Genomic DNA, 24,547 nt, shown 5'->3' with positions numbered 1-24,547 from the left:
TAAAAAAAGTCCCCAAATGAAAGAAAGCTTAGGGAAAAAAAAAAGAACTGTGGAGCTGTGCACTGACAATGATACACTATCAGCTTACTCAGAGAAGTTACAGTGGGAATACACACATTGAATTATACATTACACGAATGCACTGATTTATTGTGGTAATAACATCCACCTCATTAAAAGATTCTGCTTTGCTGCAGTTGGAGGGCTACATATTGTTTACTGCTATAAATTAATGGCAGAGCACAGAAGACTGTAGAACCCTTCTAACAATAGATCTGTAATGACAGTGCTGTATATCACAGCTTCCCCAGCAGCTTCATAATAAAATGGAGACAATGTATTGGGCTAATACATTCTACCAGGCAGGCCCATATTTTTCTGACAACTGCTTCTAAGGATGAGGTGATTCTAGTGTTACACTGCACTGTGAACAGTTAACTAAGCTTGAGCTGCAGAATAAAGCACAGAGAAGGAATATTCAAATACCCACTGACTTTTAATTTAGTAAAGAAATTAATTGAAATTTTGTAATTATTTCGTATTTCAAAATTAACAGAGAATCATGATTACATACTGGATTCCCTCCCCTGTGGGTAAACTCCAAGGGAAAAAGAGTAACTCCAAACTAAGCTATGCTAGATGTAGCTGTGAGACCACAAATTTACACTGTTCAACATGGTTTTCCTATGGCTACAGACCACTAAGGAAGAACAAGCTGAAAAGCTTTCATATCCAGAAATTCCAGAACATATTTTCTTTGCAGTAGCTCTTTTCAGAGAGGAAAATTAGCTATTAGTTCACCAATTAAAAATGCTTCTTTAGATGGGGGGGGGGTGGGGTGTAGAGAAAGTAGAGATGGAAAAATTCCAAGAAGCAAAAACAATGGATGAGATTACAGGAGTCAAGACAAAAAAAAGAAATAACTTATGGCTGCTAAGTTTTCAAACTGCATTGAAAAATTAATAAAGCGTAAGGTATTCATTTCAGAATTCATTCAAAAAAGGGTCCAAACTGGAAGAAGAATTGGGGTGAGGAACTTTTTGTTTTTCTCTTTTCCAAAGGCATGATCACCTGGATTTTGACCCAAAGTGGTTCTTATAACAAGTGCTACAAGGTATTCCTAAAAAAAACAAACGCATTTGGTATTAATTTTTCAAGTGCTCTCAAATCTAGGAATGCCTCAAAATAAATAAACCTCACATTTTGACCAAGAACTGAATACGGTAAGTCTCACTGTTTGGACCAAGCCTGCTTGCTTTCTTTGAGACACAACAAAGAAAAATGGTTTGTTGAAAAATAACTGAGAAAACACACTGACTCTTACCATCTACTGCTGTTAAATATGTCCAGATGCTATCGTGTACAGTTGTATTTGTTGGTTCTTAATCTTACCCTGTGCCAGACATTGGAACAGTGGCTCATCCCGCCTCCATTTTCAGAAGAGGCCCTGTTGCACCCAACAGAAGAAAGCAGAATGCTCACTGCTCCTCTACATAGGGCAGAATATCTCCTGGATTCTGTCGCTCATGTCCAAGAACACATACATTTTGGAAAATTGCTAATGACCTAACATAAGCAGACCGAAGTCTTATGAAGAAAGAATTACGATATGTTTATTTATAGTTACACATTCAAGAAGAAAAATAGGTGCTTTTTATTCCTATCTAATGTGTTTTCATTTTTTAAATAGTGCTACTCTGAGTAAACAGACATACCCTGTTCTTAACCACGCCGCCTTTTGTTATTGGCTTCTGTTATTAAAACAAACATTACCACTTTTACTGTCTGCTGTCCATTGTAATACTGGGAAAAGTTTTTAACTCATTAATATTCAAAATCCATGAAATACTAGAGTACTGTGGCAGTAAATTGCATTTAATTACTGCAAACAGTAAGTAGTCAAGATACCATAGTTTCGTCTTCACTGTTAACTGTTACCTCATTTGATGAAGACAGCAATCTGAACAATTACTACTGGAAATCAGGAGATCTGTACAAGTGCCTGTGAGTTCTGAAAAGTAGGCGGTTCCAGGAATGAAGTCCATGCTGACCAGTGCAAACAGAAATATTTAAAAATTAATTAAAATATTGTTCTTTGAAATTTGTGTTTCAAAACTTCTTCACCATGCAAAAAGAAAGGAAAGAAAGAAAGGTTTTTTTAAAAAAATAAAAAATGGGGGAAAAAAGAAAAAATGCTTTTCCGTGTGATTGCTTATAGTGTTTTCTTATCCACAACCAACCAGGTATTTGGATTCCTGTGAATACAATTGTCTGTATCATTGAATTATGTTTTGTAGCATCTTTGCCAAGTATGATGTTTGTTTTTCATGCATTTTATTTTCAAGATGACTATCTGGTTTTCATTACTGATATTTTTCATATATTCATAGGGCTTAAAGGACCAGGGGGACCATTAGGTCATCTCATCTAGCCTTGTGTTTGTATGACAAGCCATTAAATGCCTTTCCATTACATGATTTTGAGCCCAACTGTTTATACTTGATTATAGCATGAGCTGTATTTGGCCAACCTGCTTTCCAGAAAGGCATCTGACTCTCGAGCATGTGGACAATCTGCTATTTTTCTTGGAAGCTTTTTCTACCGATAATTGTGATCCTCATCCTAAAAAATACACACTTCGGTTCGGCTATGAATTTACTGGTGTGTTACCAAAGAAATCTTATTACACTTCTCTCTGATATATCACAGAGCCTCTACTTACCCAGTATCTTCTGTATATAAAGATACTTAGAGACTATAATTAGACTTTTTAATAAACAAAAGAAATTGAGCTCTTCAGGTCTTCCATTTTAAAGGCAATGTATTCTAATGTACAGATCCATATTCAATTCGTAATATTCAACGTATTCTAACATACAGATATCTGAAATGTGTTCAATGTTCCAGTTAACACTGGATCTTACTGTTGTAAATATGCTGAGTGCTGTATACTCTTCTGCAATCTAATCACAACTGCATTTTTAGAGGGCTGCTTGGTTAGTTACTTCAAGTATTACCAACACATAATTAACTCCCAGAACTAGACAATACTAGTGGGACTTCTTGATCATCTGAGTAAAACTCTTTTTCCGAGACAGAGGACAAGATGCAAGGGTTTAATTATACCCAAACTTTATTAACTTAGGTCTACTGGGAAATATCTGGGAATAAACTCATATCATGTAGATCACCACTCTTTCATCTGTCATTTTTGTGTTTGAGAAGAGCCACAAAATGCCATACCCCCCTCTGAACCTACTCTCACTCACTACTAGAACTCACCATTCTTCCTCTCAAACAACTGAGTACTGCTTTCTTAAAAATTAGGTCCTGCAACTCCTCCATCTTCTTTAGAGGGCATCTTACCTTTAACACATATGTAACTCAAATTCATTAAAGAACCATATCTCAAAGAAAAGAACACACACAATGATCTGCTGAACTGTTTGAACTCATTGATCAACTAAACTTTTCCTTGAGCTGCTCCAGGAAAGACATAAAAAATGGAAACTATTTACCAAGGAGAATAACAATCCTTACCAATTCATTCCCAAAAGCACTGGTTTCACAGCAGATGCCCAAATCCTACACCAAAAGCTAGGCTAGGAGGGGGGAACTGTGAATTTGGATGTCAATACTTGGCTGAAGCCAAAGGGACAGAACTTGACAGAACATTTGTATTCTTCCCCAGTAAGTATTTAAGTGATACACAATAATTTCTGCTCCAATTCTAAAGTGATTTACTATTTTTACTATTAATTCATATTTTATATTATAATATTAAATATATTTATATTATTCATATAAATAATATTTTAGTCACTTTATAACACTCAGTTTTTGAGAACTTCAACACAAGCAGCTACTTGAATTTTATGTGGTTTCTTAGCGAAATAAGGAATCCTATGGTCAAACACCTTTTGTATATGCAATGTTGAAACTGTGCAGTAATTATAAATATTAGTGAGTGTACTCTACCGATTTTGACATCAAGATATGAAATCAGAAAAAAAATCATATAGCTGTGCTGCCTTCTCTTCCAATCACTAAAGTCTACACACACCTCTGGTGAATTTGTTGAGTAGACATCCTCTGGATATTTGTTAATGGTCCTTCTAGTTGAGCTTCTTCCCCTTTAGAATTGGCAGGTCATTATACTCATAGTTATAATTCTAATCCATTATTCTGAATATAGGTATTTCAAATAATTATGATACTTGAAAATTTGCAGGGAGAAGATAAAAAAATGGGGCAATAATGTAAAGCAGGTTCTGAAGAATATTTTCTGTTCTTTTTATGTCAACCTTAAACTAAAATAATTTTCAGGTATAGATAAGAGTTGCAAGCAAGCAAGACTGCATGTGGTCCACAGAGAACAAACAAACAAAAAAGCCGTAACTACTCTAGTTACAAAGCAAAGAAAATTATACCTTCTCATGTAATTAAGTTGCTAGTTTCGTTGCTTCAGGGAGCAATGCAGAACAAATATAAATGGGTTTAAAAAAAAAAAAAAAAAAAAGACAACTAGCCTACCAGTCCATCAGTGGCCATTAAACATAACTGTCTAAATTATTTCCCCACTTTACAAAGTAGTTAAGCTTGTGGTTGCCAAAGGTGGGACGTTATCTGAAGGAAAGGATGATGTTTTATGTGCCCTCTTTCTTTTCTTTTTTACTAGGCTCCTGCTACTGACTCTTCATAGAGGCAAGAGATTGAGCTAGATGAGCTTCTGGACTTACAACTTCCTATGAAATGACTCAGCATCTTCCCACATATACAGGCTGGTGCACATGATGCAATAAAGCCCGTCAAGAGCACTCCAGTATAACAAACTTGCAGTTACTTTTACATGCAAATGATTTCTTTACTTAGATATATCTTTTTATTTACACTACTGAAGAAACACAGATAAATGGCTACCAGCCACCTCATTTAATACTTGCACACACAGCTCAGGGTGCAGACAACTATTTCCCAGCAGCTCCTTTAACTAAGTGACAAGTATAACCAGCTGACTGTGATCAGCATTTTTATCAGATGTAGGATCCCTGGGCATTTCCTGGTGCACTGCATATGGGATGAAACTCCGTAATCCTCTTATCTCAATGCTTTCTAAAACAAAATTAATAGAATCTGTACATGCTAAAACCACTGAGCTTTTTTATGTAAACATGCTTTTTTAAATAGTTGTCAGTCCTTACAAGCTTTCTTTGAAAAGACCCTATTTACCAGAAATCACATCATGAAATTTACCACGCCACATTATATTACAAAAAATTCTTAGAAGCTCAATTTTCTATTGTAGGGAAACTGAGAATTCAATCAAGGCCTGGAATAAAAGCAGAAGATAGTTGCGTGCATGCAAATAAAATTAAAAGTATTTGTACATATGGCTTATTATTAAGATTTTTTTTAAGAGCTTACACATTTCTTTGAGACAAGAACAGTCAGGAAAAACTGATCTAAAGGTGGTCTAATAACTAGAATGTCTGAACATGTCAACATAAATAATATTTAATGGTGCAAAACACGGAAGATTCTCAAAGTCCACAGTTCAAAAATGGATCATACACAAATCTGAAGCATAAAAAAATGAAGAAAAACAGTTTAGCAATATTAGCAATGTTTTAGCAATATATTAGTGACAGGATACACCTTCCGGTCATCTAAAATCTTGGAAGGATTTGAATTCAAAGGAAAAATCTCCATGCCATCATATTACTAACAATAGTATCAAACGGTATTACAACCATCTGTAGCAGATTCCCAACAATGCACTGCTGAACTGCAAACTGGCAAACTAATTAAGCACACATACACTTTTACATAAGGTTTAATCAATTGTTCAGCACAACTGAACTGCGTATTTGAGGTATTACTACACCTCAACACTACCGGGAAGGCAAATTGAAGAGAGCTGTTGGGTGTTGTACACTTCCAAAAGGTCAGGGAGAAAGGAAGCTACACGTCCCTGGGAATCATGTGGAGAAATCAAGCTGCTTGCCAGTAGTGAGGAGGGTAACAGCATTGTAGTTGCCTTACTTAGAAAACAACCCTGCCAGCCAAAAGCAACCATTTGCATATACTATCCATGACATAACTTGTCAAGTGAAAGAAATCCCTGCATCATCATTCATTTATTTGAAAAAACAAAACAAACCCAAAAACCTCAAACCCTTTATGGATTTCAAGAAACAGGGTTTAGTGAGAAGCTGAATGCACTTGAATGCTGCAGGAGATGAAAAGATTCTCTCTCTGCCTTCCCTTCACAGTCCATGCTCCTCTGCCAACACATCATACAAGCCACTGTCACAGAAAACAGCACTCACTATACCTAAGACCAGATCTATAGTAGACAATCGGAACTAAAAGCATAATCCTTCTGGCTTGTACTAACAGCACAGAACCTCAAGCTAAAAGCTGACATGAATTTGCATTTTCTGTAGATTACACACTGTCAGGGCACACAAAATATACCTTATTGTGTGTCATGTGTAAGCACCAAGCCCTACAAAAAGAGCAGCAGCAGGCTAGAAAGATGTACTTGGGAAAGTATGAAGAGTTTTTTACTGTAATCTGTACTGTTTCATAGAACTATTACAATCCGATTATATCAATCCTGAAAATAAATAGTCAGCTAAGAGCCCATCAATGTATATTTTTTCACATATGCATTGCTTCGCTCCTAAGGTAAATTCATCCATCATTTTATTTATTCCATAAGATCTCCTGATTAGTCAGCCATCATCTTCAATTCCACCCAGACAGTATTATCAGAAAGTTTTATCTGCTCCCCATTTGTCTTCTTTTTCGGATTACCATATATGCTAAACAGTATAAAGTACAGAAAAGACCTCTGGAATGCCAGTAACCCCCCGCTTTGGAAACTAACCTTGTGTTTCTGACACTGAGGCAGTTTCAACTGGTTGGCTGGATATTATATGTGAATTATTTTTTCTTAATCTTATTAGACTACTCAACTCAAGGTTTTAGGATCATACCATCTTCTCCTAGTGATCTTTTTCTATCAATTTCCTTCACTTGATCCTCACTTTCATCTGCTGATAATTTGAGTTTGAGACAGACCATCTGATGTGTCCATCAAAGTAAGTCCACAGCCTCAGAACCACCATAAACTCCTCCTTAAACAAAGATTATAATTATTATTATTTTACCATGTTCTCATTTTCTTTGAGCACTATTTTTATACCTGGATTGTCCTTTGACCCCAACAGGCTTCCTGCTCCTAAGAGTTTGATCAACTCGGTTTTAGACAGCTCCAGTATGAGACAAAACCCATCCTCATTTCCAGTATGAGTGCAATTTTCAACTTAGCCACCATAATGCTCGTTCAGAAATCTGAATTACACAGATGTGTGCTGTAGCAGCTCATCATCTGCTGGAGTTCAAATGTATGAATATAAAAAGACAAAGAGACTGTATCAAGAGAATAACATTCACTTTACATTAGGAAGACAGAAAACACACATTTAAAATGTCTATGGCCCAAGACATGTGTGTGAAATTACTTTATTTTGATTGCTAGTACATTTTATGACCAGACATGTGCCCCATGGTTTCTTGTGATCATTTAAAAGGTCATGAACCTCACTCAGTTCATTTCCAATTAGAAGATGACATATGTTCAGGGCATGTAAAACTGAAACAAGAGCAGGATGGACAATAACATCAGATAGAAATAAGAATAGCATTTTAAATATTCATTGATTATTTTGAGTTTATGTTTTTCTTGTCTATCAGAATTTCTGCATTCCAAACAATATTCCTCCTTGAGACAGGGGAAGATTAAGATTATTAGGCTCATTACCAAAATGATTTTTATTAATCCTGTAAATTTGGCTTTTGCTCTCATACCTAAATAAGTAACAATTAAAAAAAAAAAAAAAAAAAAAAAAAAAGATTGAAAAGAATTAAGTGATCTTAGAAACTGCTATGTGCATCTGAAGTGCAAAGAGTATGCTTCTTGTGACTTCAAAAAATAAGCTTCTAATGGGAAAAGAAGAAAACAGGGAAAAGAAAGAACACTCACATATTCTTTAGAGGAGATGTATGACACAGAGAATAACCAACTAATGATAGGGGAAAAAGACAAAGATATAAAAAGATGGTTATGACACTATAATAGAGCAATGGAAATTCCTAGAATATTTAAAAAATTCTATCTAGACTAAGAGTAGGATTTCAGGAAGTATGTTTAATGGTTGGCATAGATGATCTTCAAGATCTTTTCCAACCTAGGTAATTCTGTGATTCTGTTTTGATAACTCATTTCAGAGATGTATTTGGGTGAAGTTTAAGTCTCAGCAAGTCTCTATAAGAGCTGTGGAGGAATAAGCAGTTAAACATGCATGGAAATCACATGTTTATTCTGAAAAAGGTCCCGAGATAGATGCTCCATGAAGCTCAAACCAACATTCAAAGACAGAGATTTTTATGCTTGTAAGTGAAATAAGTGGATATCAAGCAGAGATTGATACTAAAATCCAGAAGAGTTAGAACTGCTTCAGACGCAGCAGACAGTTTAGCGTCTCGAAGGATCGTGTCTAAATCGGGTTTCCAATCCCGTCAGGATTTGGTTCAAAGAAAGAAGCCGTGGGGGTGGCCGCGGTCCAGCTTCCCAGCGGCACTGCCGGGATTGGTGGGTGCGGCCCCTGTCCATGGTGCTGCTCGGCCCAGCCCGGCGGGCCCCGGGGCCGCGCCCTGCCCGGGGACCTGACCATGGTGCTGCAGAACCAACCCTGGCACCGCTGGCACCTTTGTCTCCTGACAAAGTTGGCAAATGTGCTAAAGGAAATGATCCAACGGATTGATTCAGCTGTCAGAAAGGAAAATTGACTGATTTCATCATTCACAAAAGTCCCCGACGGGATCTGTCTGAGGGTTGCTGGCATTCGAGAGTTGCAAAATCACTTTCCCCCCATTTACAAGTGGGAAAAACTTCTGCTGTTAAACCAAAACTTTTCATGGGAATATAAAAGACTATGCAGCACTTTAGTTCTAATTCCGCAATAGATTTCCTGGTCCAAACAAAGAAAGCCCGTAATAGTCCTAAAATTATAGCACTGTTCTGGGATGTGAACACGAGAACTTCACACTCTTGCACAGCTTTCTTCAAAGAGGGACTTGACTTTTGACTTCTGATATCACAAGAACCCCAAGCACATTTACAATTCCTTCCACTCCCCCACCCCTTTTAAAGCTCGGTCTCTTTATATTCAAAGAGGACAGACTGGGAAGAAACGGTCTCTGTTCTCTCAGCTAGATTTTGCTCTTTTATGGTTTCCTAAATGGCACCAACACATGCATCCCCAAAAACGAGGTACTGCTCAGAGTATTGCTTCCTGTTTGAATGCTTCTCGTCCCCTAGAAGTTTCTTGTAACATGATGACATCAAATGTCTAGATATGTTGACCCCTTTGCACAAACAAGTATGGACATCAAACATACACCTACAGCAAGGTGATAAACCAGTTTCTGTAATAATTTCTCTCAACTGTTTCCTATTCTGCATACAATTTTAGAGAGGGTAGAGTGTCCTCCTCAAAGAAGCAAGTTGCATTTCACAAAGAAAGCACGAGAACTTGTTATCTGATAATGAAGAGAATCTGATAGATATACTTTATACTAAAAATATCAAAATCCTTAGCAGACTAACAAATGAATAATGAAAAATGTGTCTCCTTTTCAGGTATCAGGGCTTCAGGCTGACTGCAGATGGGGGCTCGTCTTGATATCTCTACCACTGTTTCTTGAGGTGATCCAAAATTCTAGAAAATATACTCGACCTTTTCTTAACAGCCAGAGAGTTTGACACAAAGTTTGAAATATTTTATTTCCTGTACTGTCCTGTTTTAAGCAGAGATTCACATGGAATGCCCTGAAAGGAAAATATTTGTACCTTCCTTCCAAGTTTATCCTGTCTGGCTTTGGAATGCTTTTTAATGAAGTGATGTCTTTTGTCACAGGTACAGATGACGAATTTACTGCCTGAAATACCAGTGACAAGACAACCAGGGCAGATGCTGAGTCCAGCAGTGTCAAGCATCATAGGTTTCAGTGCCTAAATTGCAGATGTAATTGTCTATCAAAATAAGTTACCACCACTTCACCCACTATTGTTAGTACTCACACTTCCTCTCACCTTCTTTTAGTGTCCAATTTTGGAACACGCTTGATGCTTAGAAGGACACGGAGTCCTTCTGGTGTTTTTATCAGTTTTAACTGGGAGTAACCTGCATTGATTTTGTGTTGGTACATGAGCTGAATAAAACATAATTTTCATTTCCTACATGAAAAGCACTGGTTCACAGAGTGCCTATACAAATTTTAATGCCTCTCTAGACAAAAAGATTTCTCTAAAAAATTTGAAAAAGTATAATAGGTGCACATCAAAACTTTCGTTACTTTCTGGCTCTTTGCCAAGGGGTAACGAGATAACTAAGCAAATTTCATGTGCATCCCACTCTGTTTCCTTACAGGGGAAAATACAAAGCAGAAGTTATACGTGCAGTGAATTTATGCTCCTGAAATGGGCACCCTGCAACAGAATTCAGGCTGGCATGCTAAAGAACAGTCAACAGTGAAGTTTACATTAGAACAACAAAACTAGTCTAATTTGTCATAGTACAAAAAAAAAAAAAATTCTATTAATTCCCTTCTGTCAAAGTGTATTTGATATCAGTGGCTCCCACATACCAATTAAACACCTCACTTCACTGAAGGTGAGAGCTATTTGTTGCTTCTGTACACTTGACTGGAAAAGAAGTCATTACGTACATAACAGCCACTATAAAATTGATGATGATTTAGCAAATATTGCATGAAAATGATAAAAATGAGAATAAAAATATTATTATGTACACATGTAGCTATAGTGAAATCAAAAGAAGATTTAAGAACAGCATAATTTTCTTTTTCTAGTAGTGTTGGTTTATGATCTTACAGAAATTTTGTGCCTTATGAAAGAAAAATTATCAACAGCTACTTGCATACTGCAAGATCTTGTAACAAACTTTTGAGAGTATAAAATCATGCTTTGATATCTCAGTATTTTCCATGTATTTTTACTCCTATTTTTTTTCCTTATCCAAGTCCAGAAACACAAAGCAATTTATTGCTTCCACTGAATAAAGAAAATGAAAAAAAGTGCTTTTGAATAACGTAAGTAATGCAGAAAATGGGACACATTCTGGTGGGAAACTGTGTCTGTTGTATAAATAAAATATATGCAGCTATAAATATAATATGTAATACTCATTCCAAACTATAGCCACCTCTTAAGAAATAAACACTCGAGTCAAAGCAGGGTAACAGACTGGCAGTGCACTCCTGGCATTTGTCAGGAGCATTCGTCAGGCTGACAGTAATATTAACCACAATCCATTTCAGTTGCTTTGGTTTATCATTGTGTGACTGATGTTCAAAACAATGCCATAAGAAGCTGCTTAAATAAAGTGTTGGTTTAACCTATACACTGCAGTTCTGTAAATCTGTACTAACTGTGGAACTTCTAGCTAATATATTAACAAAACTGTTATTCATATTTGACATTTTGTAATACAAAAGGAAAAGGAAGGAAAGGAAAAGGAAAAGGAAGGAAAGGAAAAGGAAGGAAAGGAAAAGGAAGGAAAGGAAAAGGAGAAAAAGGGAAGGGAAGGGGAAGGGGAAGGGGAAGGGAGAAAAGGGAGAAAAGGGAGAAAAGGGAGAAAAGGGAGAAAAGGGAGAAAAGGGAGAAAAGGGAGAAAAGGGAGAAAAGGGAGAAAAGGGAGAAAAGGGAGAAAAGGGAGAAAAGGGAGAAAAGGGAGAAAAGGGAGAAAAGGGAGAAAAGGGAGAAAAGGGAGAAAAGGGAGAAAAGGGAGAAAAGGGAGAAAAGGGAGAAAAGGGAGAAAAGGGAGAAAAGGGAGAAAAGGGAGAAAAGGGAGAAAAGGGAGAAAAGGGAGAAAAGGGAGAAAAGGGAGAAAAGGGAGAAAAGGGAGAAAAGGGAGAAAAGGGAGAAAAGGGAGAAAAGGGAGAAAAGGGAGAAAAGGGAGAAAAGGGAGAAAAGGGAGAAGAAAAGGGAGAAAAGGGAGAAAAGGGAGAAGAAAAGGGAGAAAAGGGAGAAAAGGGAGAAGAAAAGGGAGAAAAGGGAGAAAAGGGAGAAAAGGGAGAAAAGGGAGAAAAGGGAGAAGAAAAGGGAGAAAAGGGAGAAAAGGGAGAAAAGGGAGAAAAGGGAGAAAAGGGAGAAAAGGGAGAAAAGGGAGAAAAGGGAGAAAAGGGAGAAAAGGGAGAAAAGGGAGAAAAGGGAGAAAAGGGAGAAAAGAGAGAAAAGAGAGAAAAGAGAGAAAAGAGAAATTCTTTTTTTATTTTCATAGGTCTTCCTTTTCTTTATTCAGTGGGAGCACTATATTGTGATGTATTTCTGGATGTGGATAAGGAAAAGAAATCAAGTAAAAGACTGTTAAAAGACTGTTAAAACCATGTAAAAAGTTAAATGAAATATCTTTAAATATTTAAAATATCTTCAGCAGTGCAAAAGCATGCTACAATATGTAATTAGCACTTATTTTGAAGAATTACCCCCAAAATAACTACTACAAAGAAAATATCACAATATACATGACATTCAAAATTTTCAATGTTTAATATTAGCAAGGTTTTTCAGATATTTGCCATGAATTCATCATCTGACATGAAGTTTAACATTTAAACTACATCGAGTTGATACTGCTAGAAATGCCTAAAGAGTAACCAAAACTTGAACTGCTGTGTCTGAGACAGGTATGGCATAAAGACTTTTGCTGTGTATATGGCATTCATCCAGAACAGCAGTTACATTTTCAGAGATCAAGATGCACTGTCTGATCAACATTTAACAGAACATATGAAAAAATGCATGTTAAACATACATATATGTATGAATATTCACGATTCCCTAATAGGGGCAATTCTCTGCCAATCACCTCTTAAAGATTAAAAGCTTCCAAGAATATCACGTTAAAGGCTTAAATAATAATGAAACTCCTTCTACTCATGCTACGGTATGACTGACATGTAATACTGTAATAATTATTTCTGTATTAAGTTCATAGTTTTCAAACATGTGATTCAGAAGGTTTAGTATAGATAAAGATACAACCTAAGTAACGTCCCTAAGTAATGTCCTCTCTCAGCAACAGCAAAATTCCCTCGGAACTTAAAGTGTACTTAGTAATCCTCAAAGACTACTTTCATGAACTGAGAAATCCATATAACCAGTCACTGTTAATAAAAAAATACATAGAAAAAGAACGGGTTTGCTATCTAATTTCTTAATGGAGGCAAGAGTGGTACCTAATCTAAAATGAGGAAGAATTGCTCTACACTGCACTTGGTTCAGTTCCAGGGTGGAGGAAGAAAGACTAAGACTGTAGCGCTGACTGATATGAGTAGTTTACAAATTAAAATACAATTAAAAGGAGATGCCTCAGAAGTATAACGGCTGAAGAATCCTTTTTTTTGTCTTGAATTATTTTAGCAATGACATGATAGATGCAGAAGTGTCATTTAACAAAAGTTAATGGGAAATGAGGTTGCAAAAATCCACCATTAATAACTTTCTTGATTGTGACATAACAAATTTAATTTAAATACTACTTCAAACTACACAGATGTTACCCTTGTTTTCAATTTTCACTTAAGTGTAATTCACAAGTGTAGTCTAGGTTGGTTGTAAACTATCTTCAAGCATTTTTTTTGGCCTGGGGATTATTAAGAAAGCATTTATTAAATTCCAAAAGAAGAAATTATTTTAAAATATTATTTACCTTTGAAAGATTTTTAAAATATAAAATTTGTGTAGTTTTACCCACAAATACGGATTTGTGTCAGTCAGACATTCAGAAAAAGCACAAAACTCATGATTTATTCAAATTAAATAACACTATTAGAAAGTGTTACAGTGACAGTACCTCAGTGTATCTCTGCTTTGGACTTAAAAACATTATTCCTTTATTTTTATTTGTACAAACATATACACACACAAAAGGTACAGCACAGCCTTCAAATATATATACATATATGTTTATATACACACATGCATATCCACATATATACATGTATATATATTTCATGACTACGCAGTACCTTTTTTAAGGTTAAAATACTAAATCTGTAGTAAAAAAATTAATTGTCTGGAGTTTTTCACAGACCTGTGTTTTAGCTTAATCCACTGTGAACTGAAAGCAAGAACTTGTAAAAATTGCCTTACTTCTTTGGGGATTTTTTTTTTTCTATGAAATAACCAATTTGTATGGAAGACTTTTGTAAAAAACAAGCTATAATTAAAATAAGTTCTTTACCTTTTCCACTAATTAACTGTATTGCTCCATGTGCCAATCATTTCCCATAATAGCTAGCTTTTAGAAAAAGATCCTGTTTGATGAGCAGTGCACCTTAGTCTTTGTAGAGAAAATGAGAGATGCTTCTACTTTGTAAAATGAAATACTCCCATCTTGGAAAAGATTGAAAGAGAATAATCACATTCTATAAAGCTTTAAACAGGCTGTGTAATATTGCATCTGCATATGTTTGTTTGGGAAAGAACCTTAGAAAAACAAGGCTGCTCTGCCAGAAAGGAGTTGTTTGGAAAAGCTGTTAAAAACTGACAAAGTCTGTCTGATAAAGGACAGTGGTGTTACTCGAGCATACCTGAAGGGGATACACAGAGGAAGTGAAAAAATAAAGGTTCTACTTATGGGAATAAGGGCAATGATTTAAAAGTAGTTAAAATAGAATGGTATCACAGGCTTTGCTACTAAAAAAAGCACAATTTCATCCGAAAAACAGAAGATTATTTGGTTAATTTTTAACCTTTAGCAGCCTCAGCCTTCCTAACTTCATTAAAATTTGAAATGAAATGTAACACACATGCTCCAACTAAGAGCACCTTCCACTAACTATTATTAAATTGATGCAATCCAAAGCAATAAAATACATCAATAATTCATTTTTCCACAATCTGATCCCTATTATCAGTATACACATATAGAAATGAAACACTGTTAATGGTTGTGCATTTAACATGAATGTATCGAGCGCAGCAGAAAACATTAACAAGACTGAAAGCTACTGAGATAAATACTGGAGAGGAAAAAAGGTATATCAGACGACAAATACCTTTGACAAATCCCTGAAGTTGCTAGGAAGGGTAAGGTCCAGCTCCTCTGATTCATAGTTGGTGATAACCCAAGGGAACACAGGGTACTGATTTAAATCATTGTAAGTTCGACCTGACAAACAACAACAAAAAAATTCCACCATGAGTTAAAAGAGTTATATTTAACTAAAATACCAACCTCTAAAGATACAACAATATAACTTTACGAGCTCTTCAAAAAAAACGTAATTTATTTCAGACCTTTTATCGTTTTAGTATTCTACTTTGCTTTATTGAAAAGGATAATAAAAAAGTTCACAAATCGCTAATATTTAATTTAAAACATTGCAGCCCGTTTCATTTTAATTGTAAACTCTTTTGCATACAGTAAGAGTGACAGTTAAATCCATTCACTTTCTATGCATCTCTCCTTTCCTTGTTTATGTCATCTTGTCTTCTGTTACTTTAAGGTGAAACACTTCAAAAAATGGAGAAGCAACAACTTTTGTTGATACTAAAAATTAAAGCAATATTTTTACATACAGTATTAAAATTCAATATGTGAAAGCAGAATGAAGCAGCTCAGGATTTTAGATTGAGAACTTATGCAAGTAATAACAATTCCATCCAGAGAATTCACTTTGAGGGGAATTCTCCCTTGTCCATTAACCATCTATGGATATGCCAACATTTACCAGAACAGAAAATCTGTGCTGGTTTCAGGTTCACTTGTGCACCTTCATGCATCTGTAAGATGGAAATAATATCCTTCTTCCAGTAAAAACAAAATATGCAGTTAGAATAATCGTATACCATACATACATCTACAGCACATACCCTGTTTTATAATTTTAAAAGGCATAATTTTTACACAGATCCTGTCTCTTTTTATGATACTGTTGCAGAAGCTCATTCACTCACATCACCTTCAATCAGTACACTCTCAGGTTTTGTCTGGCTTGGTTTTAAAAGTCTCAAAGGACAGGTTTTTATTTCTTCCCCAGGAATATTATTCTGCAACCCAATCTATCAGGTTGTTGGAAAACAGTTTTCTAAAACTCCACCTAAGTTTTTCTTTTTCCGTTTTTCTTACACCATTCAGCAATTTTCCATCCTGGTTTGCAGAATTTTTACATGGTATAGCTAGATCCTTTCTTTCCCCAATCAGTTCATTATGTTGCACATTATCACTTATTCAGGATTAAGGCTACTTACGTGACGCTGTGATATCTGTGTTTGAAATTGATAGCCATCACAACCATCTTTGAGCTCGCCATCACGGGCAACTAAGCTTTCCCTTTTTTTATAATAATCTCTTTTTGTTCCTTTTAACCTCAAATACCAAATAGGTAAGAATTCACTTTATTATTTCTAGAATATATTAAGGCTGAGAAGGATCATTCACTAGAGCCACAGAAAACACTGTCATGGTATTGCCTCATTCCTCTTCGGCAGTAAGGAGGCAAGCAGATCTACCCCTACTTTTATAAAATCTGCCAGCATCCTGGCATCTCTGACTTAATGACTGATTACAGAAACTAGCAAAACTGACCATCTGTATGAAATGTAATTAGTGCAAGCAGAGGCATTTGTTATATCAACCGTGTTAGCAAGAGCAAAGTCTGGAAGGGAATTAACGGACCTTTCAACACTGTCAATACCATAAAAAAAGAGCTGAAAATTGAGAGATTTTGTAAGTTGCTCTGAGAACAAAATATGTTGGAAAATAAAAGAGAAGTCCTGAGACTTAACAATTAGCCTCCATTTACTAAAAAAGTCCAGTTGGTTAGAAGCTAATTGGGCAAGATTGGTTAAATGAAATATAGCTTAGCATTTACAGAATGAGGGGTCAGACAACCACACAGGGGTATGAATTAGGATTTGGGAATGGGTGAATGGTGTCCTGGCACAGCACCACTGGTGAGCCAGGCACTACGCTGTTTCCCGAGCCCAACCATGTATCTTGCAACAGTAGTATTTCTCAGCTCCAGGAATATCCTGCTCCCCAGCTGAGACTTCCCAGAGGGTTCCAGCCCTACAAAGAACTTGTCACATCAGCAGTATTTAGGGAGGATAGTACTTATGAATATTAAAACTTAGAATACTAAGGGATGAAGAAGTTACTATTTCTGAGACCCTCCTAAATAGTAGATGGTCTATGTAGATCCTGTCCTCCCACAACAGTCAAGATATTCTGCCTTTAGAGATATATTTTAAGTGCAGTTCAGTACAGCATTATGAATTGTATGCCTCTCTATTCTTACATAAACATAAAACCAATTATGAATAAAGTACATTTAGGAAGATTTTGTGAAGTTGTTCTTCAGGAGAAAATTGTACATTGAAATAGTTATTTATTAAAAGAGCAAAATCTAGTAGTGCCCCCTCTCTGTTGAGACTCTGCCACCATTAAATTCTTTTCTGAGTCACTGTAGTCATTTGTGTTACCTGCTATAGTGTTTAGAAACATCAGGTATTCAAAGTTGGAAATTTCTCGGTGTTGCCATCGCTGGGTCATATTGGAAGCTTTGAAAATCTGTCGTGGACTAGCCAAAGAAATGCGTCTGGAAAAAAAAAAAAAAAAAACAAACAAAACATCGGAAAAACAATGAGAAAACCTGGTGGGTCTTCCTTTCTACCTATCTGAATTTTAGTGGCAGTTGTACACATTCTTTTTATTAGTTCTATGCTAGATTTCTCTGGAGATCAAATTGCTATTTCGGATACTTAAAGTTCATTTTTAAAGTTTTACAATCTAGTAAGAACAAAAGACTTAAAACATCTGACAGCTGGATAAGTCAAGATTTGAAAGCTTTCAAACAGAAACCTTTACAGCTGTGCAAATTCAGCTGCTCCATGAAGGCTTGATGTATTACAGAAATATGTTACCAGTGATTTAGAGAAATGGCAGAACATTAAATAAGAAAATTACATGACTTTTAGGATTTCACATAAGAATAAAGTCATCTTTTAGGAGAGGTTTTTAAATCCCTCAAGAACAAAGGAAAACAATGATAAAAGGATAGAACTTCATTATGAAATCCGTCCTCTTGAGATTTAAATTCTGGGCAGTGTTGGGGAGTTAGTCATAAATAACTGAATTAAACTTTTAGAATTTGATGCCAAATTTCCTCATGTTTGTGAAAGAAGACTATAGAGTCATTCCTTGGAGTGATAAATCAAGCACAGAGGAGCTTATCATAAAATTCCCAAGGCTGTTTTTTTCATAATAAAAACATCTGTAAATACTGGAACCCCATCATTTAGGGGGAAAAAAGAAATCTAGATATAGTTTTAGTTATCAAATCTTTACAGGTATTGGTAAACAATTACAGAAAGCAGTTACAGTAACTGAGTATTTTTTATTTTAATAAACTGCATTATATTGTAAACAAATTTATCAGTATAAATGGATGTGAAATTTTGGACAAATGTGTCTATACTTTCATGTATATTTAAAAATTTTCATGCATAATTTCCTTCTGTAATTAGAAATCCTTTAAGTTCTTACAGAGTGGCTATAACTGCAATTCAAGAGAAATTTTTCTGGACTTGATAAAAAAAATGTAAGCTACAAAACTCAAGAGAAAACATCCCCAACTATTTTAGTGCTACTTCTGTGCACAGAAATCTTTAAAAAATAAAAATTGAAAGTAACAACAAGCAAGATACTCCTTAAGGGTTGTTATTTTTTCTAAACATTTAGAAATTAATCTACTTAAAAATAATGTATAAATCATTAAAATACAAGATGTAACCAATTCAACTAGAAAGGGATACCTCAAAAAACTCCTATTTCCATCAGTCTCAGTGAACATTAAACTATGCTGCTGTGTTTCATCCAGAGCGTATCTGGTAATCAAGCCCTCATCTTCTGCTAAAAAAGATGTAGCAAACTGAACCATATCCTTCCATTTTAGGATCCAAACACACAGCCTGACATCATAATGCTGATTTCTGCCTATATGAAATTTGAACAACGTCCTCCAGAGCTAAAACACGAGCACACCATACCAATCTTTCACATGCTGTTCAGCTTATATTGTTCTACAATATCCTTCTGATGAGGAACGACCATTTTCATCTATGTTTAAATATTACAGAGGATTCAAGGATGTTACAGTCAAGATAATATAATTGAACACTGTCATAAAAGCTAATCAGTCCTACAACCAGTCATACATCTTACATCTTAAATTTTAGTGAGTTGGCAAGCATAAAGAAACCTGTTTTCCTTAAGTAGGGTAACTGATTGAGTCTCATTGCCAAAAAGAAGCTATCTTCCCTATAACAGACAGAAATCACCAAAAAAAAAAAAAAAAAAAAAAAAATCTCAAATCCAAAAGTTTTTATTATACAAACCCATTGCAAATAGCATGCAGAAGTGATAGGCTGAGGATGTGCCTGTTTTGTAAACCAGTAAGTGTAAATGCTTCAAACCATGTAGGCTGCTTTGATGAAAAAAGAACTCTTAGAACTGACAGATAAAATTAACTCAAATTGTAAAATACCTGGTCTGCGGTAGGCCAAAGATAGTACCAATACCGACTCGAGGTAGACAATTAACCACCTTCTTTACTGTTGCTTGGTCAGGAAAGTTGAACATGACACCCACTGTGAACACAAGAGTTGAAATATGGCATGATTTTACACCTTTTATTTTAGGCTTTCTGGCACAGTAAAATTTAATCCTAAACTTAGGTGTTGAACAGATTGACTGTCTAGAACTGATAAAAAAAAAGTCTCTGTATTAATTGGATCACACATTTACTAGTTTACTTTCTATATATTTTCAAGATATATTCTTCAAAGTATTATCTTCATATTTTGTTTGAAACATTCAATGACACTTACCAAATAGCAACCTAAAAATCTAAATAACAATTTAATTATGGTCTCCAGCGGAGTTTTATGACTTTACAGAGTACAACTCCATGTTCCAAAATAGGAAGGTGTTTATGCACATGATTAATATCCTGTTGGACAATACGTGCTTCAGATATGTGCAAAAATGCTCTGTGAGATAGTGTCTGAATACTTACCAGCCATGTTCAAGATTAGAGACAGTTTTAAGACAAAAACTTTTTGACTAACATACTAACTACATAAAACATGTTGTCCTATGAAACATTTACTGATTTCAGGACAACAACATTTCATATCGTTACCAAACCAATGTTTTACATTTTAAAGTATCACCTTAAGACCTACTTTATATGGTGTCTTTGTATGCAGTTTACAAAATTTGTTTTTCAAGATTTCATTGTCTGTATAAAAGCACTAAAGTACCTCAAGAATCTTAGTTTAAACTGCAAAGACATCATATAACCTAGTTTAAAATAAAATTTTGGGTGAGAAAATAGCAGAAGAAAGTTCTCCAAGTCTCAACGCACTATATTTTGAGTGACTTGTCACAGTACATATGTGTGTCTGAAAAAGGAACGGAAGAAAGGGGAGGGTGAAAAATAGGTTAATAAACAAGGTAAACCTACATTCATTTCTTAGAGTTGCATTAGGGTCTAAATGAAAGAAATTATTACTAGAAATAAAGCATCAAGGTATACCACTCACTGGTCTAATCTGGTAGTGAAGTTCTTTCATTATGTTGTTCCTGGTCTGCATAACTAACAATTATTAATCCTCCAAAGGGACCAAAAAAAAACCTTAATGCATAATAGACCGGAGGTAGGTGTGCCTTAAGCAAGAGTTTCCAGAGAATGCCAAACAAACATGTGGATACAGATGAAAGCGAGGCATTGCTAATTCCCAGTTATTATGTTTGACCATAATTCCTCATTGAAAAAAAATAAAATTAAATGCAGAAACTAAATTACAAAAATACACTAACTTACAATATCAAGGGACTTAATCCAAGCCCTTCTGCTATCTACACAAATCCATTCCAAAACAGCCAAACAGAATGCACATGTCCCCAAATCCTCTAAACTCGCAGTACCTCTATTTGCCATGAATATCTCCAGGGCAGTATTTTGCAAAAGATAACGTCGAGAAAAGATAGATCGAATCTCTGAAAAGAGCCATTTTCCATGGAGTCCTTCTGTATATGCCAGAATCTAGTGGAAAGAGACAGAGAGAGAATGGTTTAAATATGTTGTCAGTATAGGTAATATTTTGTAAAAGAGAAACTGTTTGACTCACAAACATGGATTCTACCAATTATATGCAAAACCTGCAGCAAAATTAAAATATGCTCAAACATATTCATGCTATGAACATATAATGGATTTTTTTAGGTCCTAAATTCAACTACTCACGTTAAGGATTTTAAAAATCTGCTTGTATTTTTTCCTTTAAAGACAACTGCCTGTTTTCCATAACCAAGGGAGTTTCAGAAACATTATGAAATGTTTGGCACTTCAGCAAAGCATAAAAACATATTCTGAAATGTATTAATAGTGCCGTTAGATGTATCTGCACTCACTTTAGCATTGTAGTAACAGCCCTGTAACAAATAAGTAAGAAAAAATGTCTTTAAAGAAAAAAATGTTCCTTACGTTTATCATTAAGGCAACATTCATTAACTCTGGAACTATAAAGGTTGGCTGTATAAGAGGTTAAGTATCATTTTGTCAGCTAAGGTTAAACACAAACCTGCAAATGAACTCAGCATAATCTCTCTATGGAGTAAGCGGTTGTCAAAGTAACTTGTTACAATTCCTGTCATCCCATCTGACAGACACAGATGCTTAGTCTGCCTTCACAATTCAAACTAATCCCATTTTCAGTCCTCAGCCACTTTGTTTCTTTGTTGCTTCACTTTTTCCTTTTCATTTCAAAGCTTAATTATGTGCGTGCTAAGGGACAGTGAGATTGGACACTTCTCTGCCTCAGATTAACAAACCATAATTGAAGGAAAATCTGAGATTTGTCAATTTTAGCAAACACAAAAGCAAACACAAAAATCCATCACAGAAAAGGAGATTCAGGTATCATTCTAGTTAACATCACTCCTACTAAAATTTCACTCGAGCAATATATTGTGTATAAAAAAGTGAAATTCAAGCCTTTAACAAAGACTGTTAATGAACTCAATAATTTGTTAATAGATTTTTAACAAAGGAGGATTTTGCCTCACATGTAGCATATATTCACAAATAACCTGCATTTTTGTAGCACAGAGAGCAGAAGCACCATTACAAAAGCGCTACACAACACAGTATAAAATAATCTATCACCTTTGTGAATTAAAAGCAAACAAGAGTGGCAAACCAAAAGCAGATAGCACAGAAGATCAGAACATACAAAGCAAATCATCTCCCACACCTTCTTTCTTTTTACTTAATTCCTTATCTTCCCCTCAATACAAAGTGCCACAGACAACTTCTCTCCCAACACCCCCACGCACACAGAAAGAGAAGGAAAAACTGAATACAAAATTCTAGAAATGCGATGAAAGAACCTGAGATTGTCAATGGTTGCTAATCATTTCTGGAACAGAGGAACTAACAGACTTGGGCCATGCTGACACTTTCCATACTACATCCATAACCCATCCACACTAATTGGCAGATTTGTATAATTCTATGATGCTATTCAGAACCACCGCGGTTGGCTTTTGTCATGTGCATATAAATATCCTTTAAAGAGCACAACATCAAAAGAGGTAACAAAGGAAACAAGGTTGCAGTGCTCGTGTACAAAAATCTCAGTATTTTTGCCTGTATTCATCCATTTTATGTTCTTTAAATTGGAGCTTGTAATTTCAATGATTATTTTTTTTGAGACAGACAGGAATGTGGTGACCTCCGCTTTTCTGTAGTAACAATTAAAACACAACACCCTGCTTGCCACTATCAGTCTGTGCATTGCAAATTCAAACACTTACTACATGGATACTGTGAGTAAAATCAGTAAGTTACATAATTATTACTTTTACCCTGTGAAGCGAGCTTTTTTTTTGTGACAGTGGAAACCCTGCACATGACCAAAAGCTTGCTGCATGCAACTTCTTAAAAACTAGAAGGAAAAGCACCGGCTTGAAAATAGCAGAGGTGGTTGACGTTGTGCACTTTGTACAGCCATGATAAAGTTATTAAATTCAGTATAACAGGATTTGCAGCAGAAACTGGAACCACACTGCAGAAGCACCACCAGTCCCCACTATAACAGTTCTTTAAACCATTCATTAACAGAAGTTATCAGGAGAGAGAAGCAGCTGAGGCCTAGCCAACCAAGGCCTTCATTTCGGGTTGGATAGTGTCTGCCTGGTCTGCAGCTTCACTTCAAAGTCTCTGGAGTTCAATTAAAACTGGATTAGGTGGAAGCAGACCTTCTTTGGGACATGCTGTTCTCTGAAACTCCAGGCTCACTGACAGCACCCTAGACAGAGGTCTAGCCCGCCAATGAACCAGTTGCTATGGAAACTGCATCATTACTACTGCTCCGCACTCATCACACCACCTATAGTAGATGAAAGATCCAGAAGACAAACACATTTCTTTCATGTGTGTTACTAAGTATTCCTTATGAAAATCCCATTCAACCTTTTATTCCCTGTCAAATATCTGATTTTATTAATAGAACCTCCTAGCTGCAGAGCTGACTCGTACTTCAAATTAATTCTAGCATGTTTATTCTGGCAAAGCGATTTTTAATTTTTTTTTTTTTAATCAATGTTACCACTTCTGATATCAGAATTACAACTTTCAAAAACTATTTTTTTGAAAACAGCATTTACCTGTTTTCACCCATAAGCCACACAACACAGAATTCTCCCTAAGAATTTAAGAACAACTACCTTCTTCATACCATTGCAAAATATGCTCAGTTTAAAAATTGCTCATTTATTTCTGTCTTTTATCACCACCATTTCTGGAACAACTTGTGGAGCAAATACTAATGAGGGTGTACAATCTAATTTAATCTGCACAAATAGTACCACTTTCCCTATGAGAAAAAGCATTTATAGAATTTCAGTTGATTCAACACATCAGACTGAAGTTTAATCTACTGCACGTTTCATTTATTTCAAAAGATAATGCACCTTACAGGAGGAAAGACAATTTATACAGTTTACCATTTCATTTAAAAATACTTAAAATAAACAAATGAGCTAACTGTAAAGTTCTACAGTTCCAAAAATCTCATTAGACAAACTGTTTTGTGATTACACTTTGGCAACACCAGCTGAACAGACGGCATGACAACACTACTAAAAATACAAAATTACTTTCACCTTTGCATGAAGTCCCTCTTTACTTCAAAGGAATAGAAATAAAGATCTAAACCCATAACCAGTCCTCGTACTCATGCTGCAGGCCCTGACACTGCACGGCTGGAAGAAATTCCCCAAGAAACTAGTAAGTAAAGAATAGCCAACTTCAATTTCCACTTCGAGGGGACTGTGAAATGAGAGTTGCATGAAAACTCAGGTAGCATAGTGCTGATCACGAA

General features: G+C 35.5%; 1 protein-coding gene across 1 annotated transcript in view; it reads right to left on the bottom strand.

Annotated features, from left to right (window-relative positions):
* The window catches only part of LRBA (LPS responsive beige-like anchor protein), a 424,995-nt gene that overhangs the window by 119,948 nt on the left and 280,500 nt on the right, over nucleotides 1-24,547 (bottom strand). The window contains exons 41-44 of the mRNA XM_074821286.1: nucleotides 21,090-21,207; nucleotides 19,645-19,747; nucleotides 17,582-17,697; nucleotides 15,154-15,266 (exon numbers count right to left, since the gene is read on the bottom strand). Of these exons, the coding sequence (XP_074677387.1) occupies nucleotides 15,154-15,266; nucleotides 17,582-17,697; nucleotides 19,645-19,747; nucleotides 21,090-21,207 (450 nt within the window). The remainder of the gene's footprint in view (nucleotides 1-15,153; nucleotides 15,267-17,581; nucleotides 17,698-19,644; nucleotides 19,748-21,089; nucleotides 21,208-24,547) is intronic.

This window comes from Strix aluco, chromosome 4 (genome assembly GCF_031877795.1).
Source record: "Strix aluco isolate bStrAlu1 chromosome 4, bStrAlu1.hap1, whole genome shotgun sequence".
NCBI classification, from domain to species: Eukaryota; Metazoa; Chordata; class Aves; order Strigiformes; family Strigidae; genus Strix; species Strix aluco.
This window is presented reverse-complemented; position numbering and strand designations above follow the sequence as displayed.